This window comes from Octodon degus, unplaced genomic scaffold, assembly GCF_000260255.1.
Source record: "Octodon degus isolate 3935 unplaced genomic scaffold, OctDeg1.0 scaffold00027, whole genome shotgun sequence".
In the NCBI taxonomy this organism is placed as follows: Eukaryota; Metazoa; Chordata; class Mammalia; order Rodentia; family Octodontidae; genus Octodon; species Octodon degus.
Genome location: NW_004524603.1, coordinates 1,364,073 through 1,375,493, shown reverse-complemented (window position 1 = coordinate 1,375,493; position 11,421 = coordinate 1,364,073). Strand labels below are relative to the sequence as shown.

The 11,421-nt window shown below is 48.4% G+C and overlaps 1 protein-coding gene across 1 annotated transcript in view; it reads left to right on the top strand.

Moving 5' to 3' along the window:
- The first annotated feature begins 7,297 nt into the window (after positions 1-7,297).
- Positions 7,298-11,421, top strand: part of Ube3c (ubiquitin protein ligase E3C) — a 94,200-nt gene continuing 90,076 nt past the window's right edge. The window contains exons 1-2 of the mRNA XM_004629059.2: positions 7,298-7,339; positions 9,519-9,572. Of these exons, the coding sequence (XP_004629116.1) occupies positions 7,298-7,339; positions 9,519-9,572 (96 nt within the window). The remainder of the gene's footprint in view (positions 7,340-9,518; positions 9,573-11,421) is intronic.

Here is an 11,421-nt window from a genome sequence, read left to right as displayed (position 1 = left end):
GAGGGGCCTGGTGCGCGCGCAGCCGCGGCGGCCGGCGGCGCAGGTGGGGCCGCGTCCCCGCAGCGGGGCCCGAGGAGAGCGGGCAGAGTTGGCCCTTTGTCTGTGCGCGCGCCCCCCGAGGTCCTGTGCCGGGGCTCGAACCCCGGGCCTCGTCCCCAGCTGTAGGCGGCGGGCTCCTGAGTTTTTGTGACAGGGACTTCCCTGCTTGCTCAGGCTGGCTGGGTGCTTGCAGTCCTCCACTCTGAGCGTCCTGGTGCGGGTATTACGGGCCAGCTCTGCACGCCTGGCCAGAGGCTGGGGCGGAGGTGGGGTGCTCACCTGGGGGTGGGGAGGACTCCAGCCTGGGCGTCTGCCTGAGGAGCTCTTGCAGCGCCTAGAAACCCTAGCCCTGGCGTTCCTCTCCGGTGTTCTTCCCCAAGGTGTGGCACCTTACCTCTTCCCGAGGGTTGCTTCCTCTGTGTACTTCCCACGAGCTTGCCTACAGCGCCTTTGTTTCAGAGAGAGATCCAGTCCTGTGTATCCTGGTGGTCCACTGTGAATCTGTGTTGTCCATCCTGCATGTCACCAGCGTTTGCTGTGACTACTGCTGCACAACACAACACGCACGTGGCACGTGCTGTGTCGCACCTGACACGCGCTGTGTGCAGCACACTGCCCAGCGGCTTTCCCGTGGGGTGGCTGTGGGCCGCGGCTGGTGCAGCTAAGACTCGCGGGCTGGCACCCTGGCTGTGCAGGTCACGTTGGGAATCCTGTTAATAGTTTTTTTTTTGTTTTGTTTTGTTTTGTTTTTGTTTGTCTTTTTGTGGTACCCAGGGATTGACCTCACAACCTTGTGCTTGCCAGGCAAGCACTTTTTCCACTGAGCTATCTCGCAGGCCCTGGGAGTCTTGTTAGTTTGGGCCATTCTCATGGTGAGATAGTGTCAGCACAGAGTCTGTATTTGCTTGTTTTCCTTAGTTCTCTTTTTGGCTGTATGTAAGTCCTTTCCCTCAAACTAAAAGTTATGGGGCCAGGGAGATGGCTCAGTAGAATAAGCACTTCTCTGGCAAGCGCAACAGTCTGAGTTTGATCCTCAGTTCTGCAATAAACAAAACAAAACAAAAAACAACTAAAAGTTAGAAAGATTCTTAGGGTTCTTTGGTTGTTTTTTGAGACACCGTCTATTGTAGGTCAGACTGGCCTCAAACTTGTGAGCCTCCTGCCTCAGCTGTATGCCGCGGTGGCCACAACCTTTTTCTCTGTGATACATAGAAGATTATTTTAGGGGTAATTTGATTGCAGTTACAAACCTTTACTGAAACTGGCTTAATAGGCAAAGTTAAAAAATAAACGCGTTTCTTTTTATTTTTTTTTTTATTTTTTTTTTTAACATTTATTTAGTGTGTGTGTGTGTGTGTGTGTGTGTGGCCAGCTCAGCCCACCAGGGGGCACGGCTGGCTGGCATGTGGTGCTGGAGGATCGAACCGCGGTCCCTGTGCTTTGCCAAGCTTGTTCCAAGTAGGTGCTTTAGACCACTGAGCCATCTCTCCAGCCCCATAAACGCGTTTCTGAGAGAAGTGATTTCTCATGGAACGTAAAGGTGAGCAGCTCTACCGCAGTTGGGTGCTTATGCTCAGTACTTGCAGGCCTGGCTCTGCAGGCAGGTCCTGCTGCCCCCTCGTGTGGCCCTTCTATTGTGTAGCTTCCAGATTCACGCCTCTCATCTGGTTTCTGGTTTCCAGATCTCGGGAGGAAACCTACCTAGTGGGGATGTTTTCCCTTCACACTGAGCGAAGAGGGTTGGTGCAGGCACCACAGTCTTGGTTGGTGTCTGGAAGGAGACTCCGGGAGCAGGCAGTTGAGGGTGAATGTTTAGGTCCTGTGGGTCCCAGGCAAGGATGGTGGGACAAGATCTGAGTAGACACCAACGTGGGAGCTGTCGGCAGACAAGTGGCTTAGAATGCTGTCCTTTAGGAGCTGTTCCGATACTCGGAACAGAGGATGAGGGTCCCACGTTGGAGGAGGGAGGGAGAGCTGTGTTGGGGGAGCCTCACTGGGCAGCCGGCGGCTGCTGCTGCAGAGGTGCAGCAAGGCTGAGCTAATGGCCGCCACGTTAGGACCCAGGAAAATGGGGCCTGAGAACCTCGCGGGGCAGGAGCTTTGAAGGTGTGCAGCTTGTGGGACGTCCCGCAGGACAGCCTGTGTGAAAAGGACCAGGAAAGGCAGCAGGAGAGTAGGTTCAGGCTCCAAGGAAGTTTTCTGGGCCGTGGGGAAACAAGCAGGGTTTTGGACCCAGAAGGGGCAAGTTGAGATGGGTAAGACAGAACTTTGGTCCTGGAGGAGGTATGAGCTGACAGAATCAGGTGTAAGTGGAAGGAGAATATCTTCAGATAGAAATGGAAGGAGATAGGGGCTGGGGAGATAGCTCAGCAGAATAAGTGCTTGCCTGGCAAGTGCTGGGTCCTGAGTTCAACCCCCGGCACCGCCAAAAAAAAGAAAAGAAATGGAAGGAGATGGTGGTGAGTGTAGAGAGAGGTTTGTAGGAAGAAATTTAAAATGTCCTGTTCAGTTAGGCATGGTGGTGCGTGCCTGTGGTTCCAGTGCTTGGGAGGCCGAGGCAGGGAGATTGCTGTGAGCTTGAAGGCAGCCTGCACTACACAGTGAGTTCAAGGCCTGCCTGAAATGCATACATAGCAAGACCCTGCCACAAACACACACTCACTAAGTAAGATGTCCTCTCCTTTAAGTTTCCCTAGAAAGTGGTGGTAGTAGTGGTTGTAGAATTAAGATTGGTTTCATGTTTACCCATTGCTTTGTGAAATAATAGATGTTATTTTTCAGAGTTTTAGGTTTCCAGACAGTGGAATAGGTGGAGGGTTTGTATTTGCCATGCACTCCCTCACGTGTTGGTACCTTGCTTTAGTGGGTCATGGCTACAGGGGAGGGGCTGGTACCATTTCATTACCACTGCTGAGGTTTGGTATGCCCTGGTTCCAGGCTGGACTGATAGAGGAAGACTGTCCACCTTCCTGCATCATAAGAACAGTCCCACAGCCTCCCAAGGATTACAGGCCCAGGCCACCACACCCAGTCTCCATTGCTGTCTCAGCACGCCCCGGTGGTGGGGCTGGCACCAGCAGGGCAGGGGATTGAACCTGGCCCCTGCGCCTGCTTGCACACACTTCATTTATTTATTTATTTACTTATTTATTTTGGCAGAACCGGGGATTGAACTCAGGCCCCTGTGCCTGCCAGGGAAGCACTTACTCCGCTGAGCCATCTCCCCATCCCCAATTGCAGGCACTTTAATCTGCTGAGCTATTTGGCCAGCCCTTAATAGCTCATTTTTAAAAAATCAATAGGCAGGATTTATAAAAATAAAAACTGAAAGGAAAGTAGAGTTGGCAACTATTCTTTCTCTTCCTGCACATAAAGTTATCAGTTAGTTGTAACTTGTGTTTGGTACAATTGTTACATTTGACAGGAATAAACTGATACATTATGGAAGCTTTTAGTTTCTGTTACTAATGTTACAAGTTGTACTTGGTTGACCTGTGGTTTCTTTCTCTTACCCTCCACACCACCAGGTTCCACACTGGATGGTGTGCGCCCTTCTTGCACATTCTCCTACACTGGAAGACATTGAGATTGCAATTTGGGGATAATTAAGAGTAAAGCATTTGTGTGTAGATCCTTGCGTACCGCTTAAGGGTCGTAGGATGAGCAGTGTTTTGCTTATAAGAAGTGAACGCCTGTCTTTCAAAGTGGCCGTACCTGAGGCGTGCCTGCCAGCAGGGACGTGTCAGGACTCGGTGTGGCCAGATGCCTGTTCTGGCCCACTCTGGTCTGGGTGTGCTGCCACCATGTTGCTGTGAGTTGCGGTATTTTGCTTTTTTAACTTTTTAAGAGGTTTTTTTGATGTATTATTTCATATGTTTTAGGTATAGTACAAGTCTCTTTAGATTTGTCTTATTCTCTCTCAAGTTTGGCTTATCCTTTTCTTCTAGCACGTTCTTTCCCAGAACAGAAAATTTTAGTATTAATGAAATCAACTTGCTTTTTTTTTTTTTTTTTTGTAAATCACTCTTTTGATGTTGTAACTAGTCTTCACGAAAGCCAAGTTCCCCTACTTGTTCTTCTGTGTTTTATCTGGTAGTTCTGTGGTTTCGTATTTTATATTTAGATCTTTTATCCATTTAAAAATTATAAGCATTTTATTAGCATGCAATAATTGTGTGTATTTATAGAGTACCATGTACATACATACAGAATTTATTGATCAAATCTAAGTAATTAGCATTTCTACCCTCCTTTGTCCTATCATCCCACTGTGCTGTGGAACCCTAGAGCCTAGTCCTGTGTTCCACTTCCGTTCTCTTTACTGGCTATAACAGGGTTTCCCCTCTCTCTCCCCCCCTCTTCTCTTTCTCTCTCCCTCCCTCCCCTCTCTTCTCTCTCTCTCTCTGTCTGTCTGTCTGTCTGTCTGTCTGTCTATATCTCTCTGTCTCTCTTTAATAGCTGAACAGTATTCCCCTGGGTGCATGTTCTGTGTTCTCTTTGTCTGTTGATGAGCACCCCGCTTGACTTTGTGTCTTGGCTGTATGAACAGTGCTGCAGTGAAAATGGGCAAGTGAGCCTCGCTTTGATATGGTGATTCATTCCTTTGGACATGCCCAGAAGTAGGTAGGGTAGCTGGTGGCTGGCTGATTGGCCAATCTGGTTTTGTTTCTTGAGGAACCTCCATTCTCTAGTCCGTAATGGCTGTAGTCATTTGTGTTTCTGTTGCACTGCCCAGCAGTGTATGAGATACTTTTTTCCATCTTCTTAATAGCATTTTTTAAAATAGTACTGGGATTATATTTCATTATGCATTTGCTGGCACTAATATTTTTTCATGTGTGTGTTGGCAATTTATACTTCTCAAGAAGTGTCTTGGGCTGGTGAGATGGCTCAGTGGTCTAAAGCACCTACTTAGAACAAGCTTAGCAGAGCACAGGGACTGGGGTTCAATCCCCCAGCACCACATGCCAGCCAGCCCCGCCCCCTGGTGGGCTGAGCTGGCCACACACACACACACACACACACACACAAATAAATAAAATTTAAAAATAAATCATTATTTGCAAATGACGTGATACAATTAAAAAAAAAAAGTGTCTTCAGATCATGTGCCCGATTTTTGAGTTTTTAAGTTCTTGGTATATTGTGGGTGTCAGCCTTGGCCAGGTGAGTAGTGGGAGTAGCTGTTTCTGCCCATTCTGCAGGGTGTTCTTTACTGTTGGTGGATTCTTTCAATGTGCAGAAGTTTCTTAGTTTGATAAGCTATAATCTCATTTGTTTCTGTTCCCTGTGCTGGTAGGATTGCCCCCAAAAATCATTGCCAGTTAATCTCTTGAAGTGTTTTCTTATGCTTTCTTCTAGGAGTTAATAGTTTGAAGTCTGCAATTTGGGTCCTAGGGTCTGTGATCCATTTTGAGTTGAGGGGTGCATGCATGCATGTGTGTGTGTGTAGAGTGGGAGATGGGGGTTAAGTTTCTTTTTTTGGAGTATTTTATTTATTTATTGCATTTAGAACATGGGATAAACCACTAGAAAGAATGTATGCAATGTGTTAATTATTGAAACTGTCTTACCAGTTTGGTTTGAAACTGTCTCATTGCTATTTCTCAAAATTATTGAGAAAAAAAAAACATGAGATACAGGGTCTCACTGTGTAGATCAGACTCAGTGATCTTCCTGTTTTCAGCCTTCTAAGTGCTGGGATTATAGGTGCGCGCCCACACCCAGTCTCAGTTGCTGGCTGGGAGGCATGCTGGGTATCAAACCCCATCCCTTTGTCTCCCGAAACAGGCGAAACAGGCGCTTTAATCACTGAACTATCTGGCTGGCCCCCACTGATGCATTTAGAGTTAACTTTTGTGAATATTTCTTCTTGTTTGTGGATATCCAGTTGTACCAGGTTCATTTATTTATTTATTTGGGGGGAGACTGGCTTAGATTGCCTTCTGGTCGTGTGTGGTAGGGCCTGAGGAACGGGATTTGAACCGCAACACCCTGAGGCTGACTGCTTTGCTTAAGCAGGCACTTAAACAACTGAGCTACTGGGCAGGCCCCCCCAGGTTCATTTATTAAAAAGACAGTCTTTTCCTTGTTGAATTACATTTGTTAAGGATCAGTTAAGTCTGTGTTCTCTGTTCTGTTCTGTAAATTTCTCCCCTTTTGCCAGTACCACACCACACTGACTAGCAGTGTGAGCTACTCCCGCTCACCCTGCTCTCGTTTAGGGTTAGGTGCAGCATTTGGCGTCTTCTGCATCTGTGTGGTCGGTCACAAAACAACTCCCAGTCTCACCGACTCCTCCCTGTCTGTTCAGTCTAAGCATGTGCTTTTCTCTCCCCTCGGCTTCAAATAAAAAGGAAAAAGTGCTCTGACCTAATTATTGATCTTAGTGATTCTGTATTAGCATTTTTATGTTGTTTTTAATCTGTTATTTTTATTTTTGTGGTTTTGTTGTGTTTAATGTGTCACCTTCCTGTTGGTGGATCCACCAAGTAGGTTGTGTCCAAGGTTTAGTATTAAATGCTGCCATAGTTTGCATATGTTTGTGGTATAAGAGGAGAAGAGACATTTGTTTCTTAGTTTAAAAAAATATATTTTTTAATGTATTTGGTACAGGGTATTGTTACACAGCCCAGACTCATAATGATCCTCCTGTCTCAGCCTCCTAGTGCTGGGGTTACAGGTGTGCACTACCATGCCCGGTTTCAGTGGCCAGCACCACGTGGGGCCAGCACGGCACGCAGTACTGAGGATCAAATCCCGGTCCTTGCACTTGCCAGGCAGGTGCTTAAACTGCTGAGCCAAGAAGAGGCATTTGTTGTAATGGGATTTAAGATATTACCTCTTTTTTTGTTTTTGTTTTTGTTTGTGGAGACAGGACAGGCTGCCCTTCAGCTCACGATGTAATACGTAGCCCAGGCTGGCCTCAAACTCATGGTGCCTGCTCCTGTGTCACTCAGCCTTCCGAGTATTGAGATCACAGGCATGTGCCACCATGCCCAGTACCTTATTTTTTTAAGTGAGCTTTTTATTATTATTATTATTATTATAAACTAATATAAAATTTAGATTATGCTGAAATACATGCTTATCTATTTGGGCCCCAACCGTCACAGAGAATGACTACTGTTTTCATGGGTGAATTATTTTGTAGTCTTTTTAAAGATCTTTTTGACTTGGGCATCAGGTGTGTTCTGTTGTGTGGGCTTCTGTAGACCAATGCCTGTGATGATGTGCTGCTCCTTTGAACTCTGTGGGCATGAGCGTGGCTCTGTATGTGCCCACAGTGGCTCTTGTGCAGGTATGCAAGGGTGGCTGCACCACTCGCCACACTGTGGTCACTGACAACCAGGCTGCCCACCAGGGAGGGGCTGTGGACCTCAGGCCACCCCCAGGGCAGCTGGAGGCAGAAACCCAGGAATGAGCTTGTTTGCTTGTTTGTTTGTTTATTATGTATTTGGTACAGGGTCTCACTAAACAGCTCAGCTGAGACTCTCAGTGATGCTCCTGTTTCCAGCCTCCCTGGCCCTGGGATTACAGGCATGCACCACCACGCCCAGTCTCTGGAGGCCAGCTGGACAAAAAGCCCAGGGGCAGGGCCGGCCCAGCCCAGCAGGTGGTACTGGGCATCCAACCCTGGTCCCTGCCCAGGTGTTAGTTTAAAATTTGTATGATCCAAAACCAGTCCGTGGGTGCTCAGGAAAGAGGCCCTTCTGGTCTGGGGCCAGGAGTGCCTGTGCATGGGGTCTGTGGAATCTGAGTCTTTAGTATTGGAGGAAATGGACAGACACAGTGCATAGCCAAAAAACACAGGTCCAGTTTAGAAGTTATGGAGTAGAAGAGGTCCCTGGAAAGGATAGAGAGAAGTAATGTAGCCTTCTTATTTATTTATTTATTTGTGTGTGTCCAGCTCAGCCCACCAGGGGGCGGGGCTGGCTGGCATGTGGTGCTGGGGATTGAACTGCCATCCCTGTGCTTTGCTAAGCTTGTTCTAAGTAGGTGCTTTAGACCACTGAGCCATCTCTCCAGCCCTGTAATGTAGCCTTCTTTTGGTACCGGGAATTGAACTCAGGGCTTTATACTTGCCAGACAGGCTTTGTGTTGCTGAGCTATATCCCCATTCCAAGTGACTTTTTTTTTTTTTTTTGTCTTTTAGAGACAGGATTTCACTGTGCAGTTCAGGCTGACCCTGAACTCACTTTGTAATCCAGTCTGGCTTCAAATTCATAGCAGTCTTTCTGCCTTAGCCTCTCAAGTACTGGAATTACAGGTGTGCACCACCATACTTGGCCCTGAATGATTTTGTGTCCTGAACATGCAGTTTGCTTAAAAGTACAGGTTAACAACGTGACTGTCTGTGTGTCTGCCCTGCCCTGCTCTTTGCCTCACTCTAGGAGTGTTCTACACGAGCAGTCTGCACTGTGTAAATTGGTAGCACTGTTAGCACGTGGGAGGCCAGAAACAGCTCGGAGCAGGTGCCGCGCTCCTGCTCATGTCTGCCAGTGGACTGAGGGCAAAGGCAGCAAAAGCTGCCTCCTAGTTGGCGCTCATGTGGGTGCTGCACACGCTGCCACCAGCCCACATGTGGCCTGCAGATATCTGAGCGTTGCTTGTGTGGGAGTGAGCACATGACACAAATTCACTTTTCACACACATTCCAGTTTTGACCATGAAACCTTTTTATTCTAATGAAATTTAATTTGTATTATGTACCTTACCGCTTTAAAAAGAATTTTAAGTCAGTGTCACTATACTTAGTGAAGAATAATTTTCCCCATTTAAAAGTATCTTAATAAATGATATTTGTGAAATGTGACCATCTTTGATTTTCTTAGAAGGTAAGACAGTGTACCTCGCAGAAGAAGCAGAGACATTTGCTGTCACTTACTGCTGACCTGCTGCAGGGTCAGGTAGTGTCACAGCTGTGAGAGATGAGCTTGGCAGAGCCTTCATCTGAGGGTCGAGATCGCTGCTCCCATAGACTCAGCTCATCTGTGAAGCCAGGTCTTCACGAACCCTCTTTATTTAACATGTTTAACTTTCCCACTGATTATCCCAGTTCCTTTTGTAAACCAAGCAGTTTTGTTCAAAATTATGTGTAGTTAAAGATGTCTTTTGCAACAATGGTGGGCTTGTGTGTAACGCAGAGGTCTGACGTGGGCAGCGCCCAGCCCCTCGGCATGTGGCACAGCCCACTGCCCACTCCCTCTGCCTCGTTCTGCCTGTGGCCTCGCAGGACCTCCCCAGGTCCCGGCTTGGGCACGGCAGACAGGGCCGCAGCTGACACAGTCACCGTGGGGCGCTCCTGAGCCTCTGAGCTGAGGCTGGGATCTTGGCGGATTTATTGGGCAGTTTGACTGCATTATTCTTAGAATGGTGTTTGGGCCAAGATATGCTATAACCTTTGGGAGTGTTTTTAAACTTGAAATTAGGACCTTGTTTCCCTGATCTTCTCTCTTTCTCTCTCTTTTTGTATTTAGGAAGAAAAGGCTTCTCTTTTACATCGCACTCAGGAAGAGAGAAGGAAGAGAGAGGTAAGCCAGTTTTGAGGCGCTCCTCATGAATGTGTATCTTCTTCCACAGCACCTGAGAAGCCCGGGTTTTATTAGTGTGTGCTCTCAGGTGTCGCATCAGTGATAGCTGCGTCTTGGGGTGTGCCGGACTTGGCAGGTGGTTGCTCTGGGACGGTGAGAGAAAGGTAGGCAAAGGCTGCTGGGAGGGCGCGCTGGCCGGGGGGGCCTCAGCCCAGATGCCTCCTGGCGGCCCAGACACCTTCTGGAGCAGGGTGTGTCTCCTCCGGCTAGAGGGCCCTGGCCAGAGGAGCCCGCAGGCCACATTCCTTCTTTCCTCCTTTACCTTACACTTTCTGAGGATGCTGTGAAATGGCTGGCTGGCTTATTAGTACTTGTTCTACTTGCTCTTCTAGATAGTTTTTCATTTTATTTTAGCTCTTTTTTTTTTGGTGGAACCGGGAATTGAACTCAGGCCCTTATGCTTGCCAGGGAAGCGCTTATTCTACTGAGCCATCTCCCCGGGCCATTTTAGCTCATTTACTGAGAGTTCGTGGCTGTGTGGGCAGCGAGTAGGGTAGATGAGGGCCTGGTGCATGGTGCAGGTTAGCAGAGGGAGTGTGCCCAGGCCCCTGGGAGACCTGAGGAGAGGGCTGGCTCAAGCAGGTGCTTTGGGAAGTGAGGGAGCGGCCTCTAGCCTCACTGCTACTGGCATTGTGACCAGACATTGGCTGTGTAAGGGCTGCTGTGTGCTGGAGGGCCCTGGCCTCTGCCCAGCAGAGCCATCAGCACTTCTCCCCAAATGCGACAGCCGAGGAGAGCAGTTACTGCCATGTTCTTCATCTGCTCTGTCCCCTTCCCTTCTGAGTCAACTACAGACAGGCTTCACCTTTGCTGGCGTCCTCCGGCTCCCTTGCACATACGTAGCTGCGCTTCAGCCTGGGCATTTCCTCCCACCCAGTTTTGACTTGGACGTACTGGGGGTTGGGCCTGGGGCTGCTTGCATGCTGGGCAAGAGAACTGAGTGTGCCTCCTCCCTCTATTTTAATTTGATTTTGAGTCAGTCTTGGAAAGTGTCACCAGCTGGGTTTTTTGTTTGTTTGTTTTCTCTGTATTTTAGGGAAGGGTCTACAGGGTGTTCAGGGCCTCACTGTTAGATTGAACTCGTAGCGATTCTCCTGTTTACAGCCTCCCAAGAGCTGGGATTACAGGCATGCGCCACCATGCCTAGTCTCAATCCCATCTCAGTGCGCCCCGGGGGTGGGGCCAGCACAGCAGGCCAGGGGATTGAACCCCCCACCCCTGCGCCTCTTATAGGTGCTTTAATCCCCTGAGCTATTTGGGACCGGCCTTACCGGCTGGTTTTGAACATGACATATTCCTATCTCAGCTTCCTCCTGAGCAGCTGGGGTTACAGGTCTGTGCCACATGCCTAGCTCAAACTAACTCTTAATTTATAGGTCATTTCTTTAGTAGTGTCAGATGGTAAAATTTACCCATTGAATGCTTAATCTCAGTCTGTCAAATTTCAGTTCTAGAGTTTTATTTATTTTGTTGTATTTATTTTATTTTATTATTGTTCAGCTCTCTTGTTTTGATTACTTGGACATGATTGTAGATTTTTAAGCAACTGAGTCTTTGGTGGGCTCAGAGAGTGTTCCATGTGGCCCTGGCAGGAAGTGATGAGGGCACCTGTCCCCTGCCCTGGTGGGCCTGCCGTTTCCAGGGTGCCTGAGAGACAGCCCAGCTGAGGCTGCTGTTGGTCCCCGAGAGGGAGGGTGAGGCGTGTGCTCAGAATCCAGTGGTGCAGGTGGCCATGACTGGCTGTGTGGACCAGCATTCTGCCCAGGGTGCCTGTCACAGGACAGTGTGG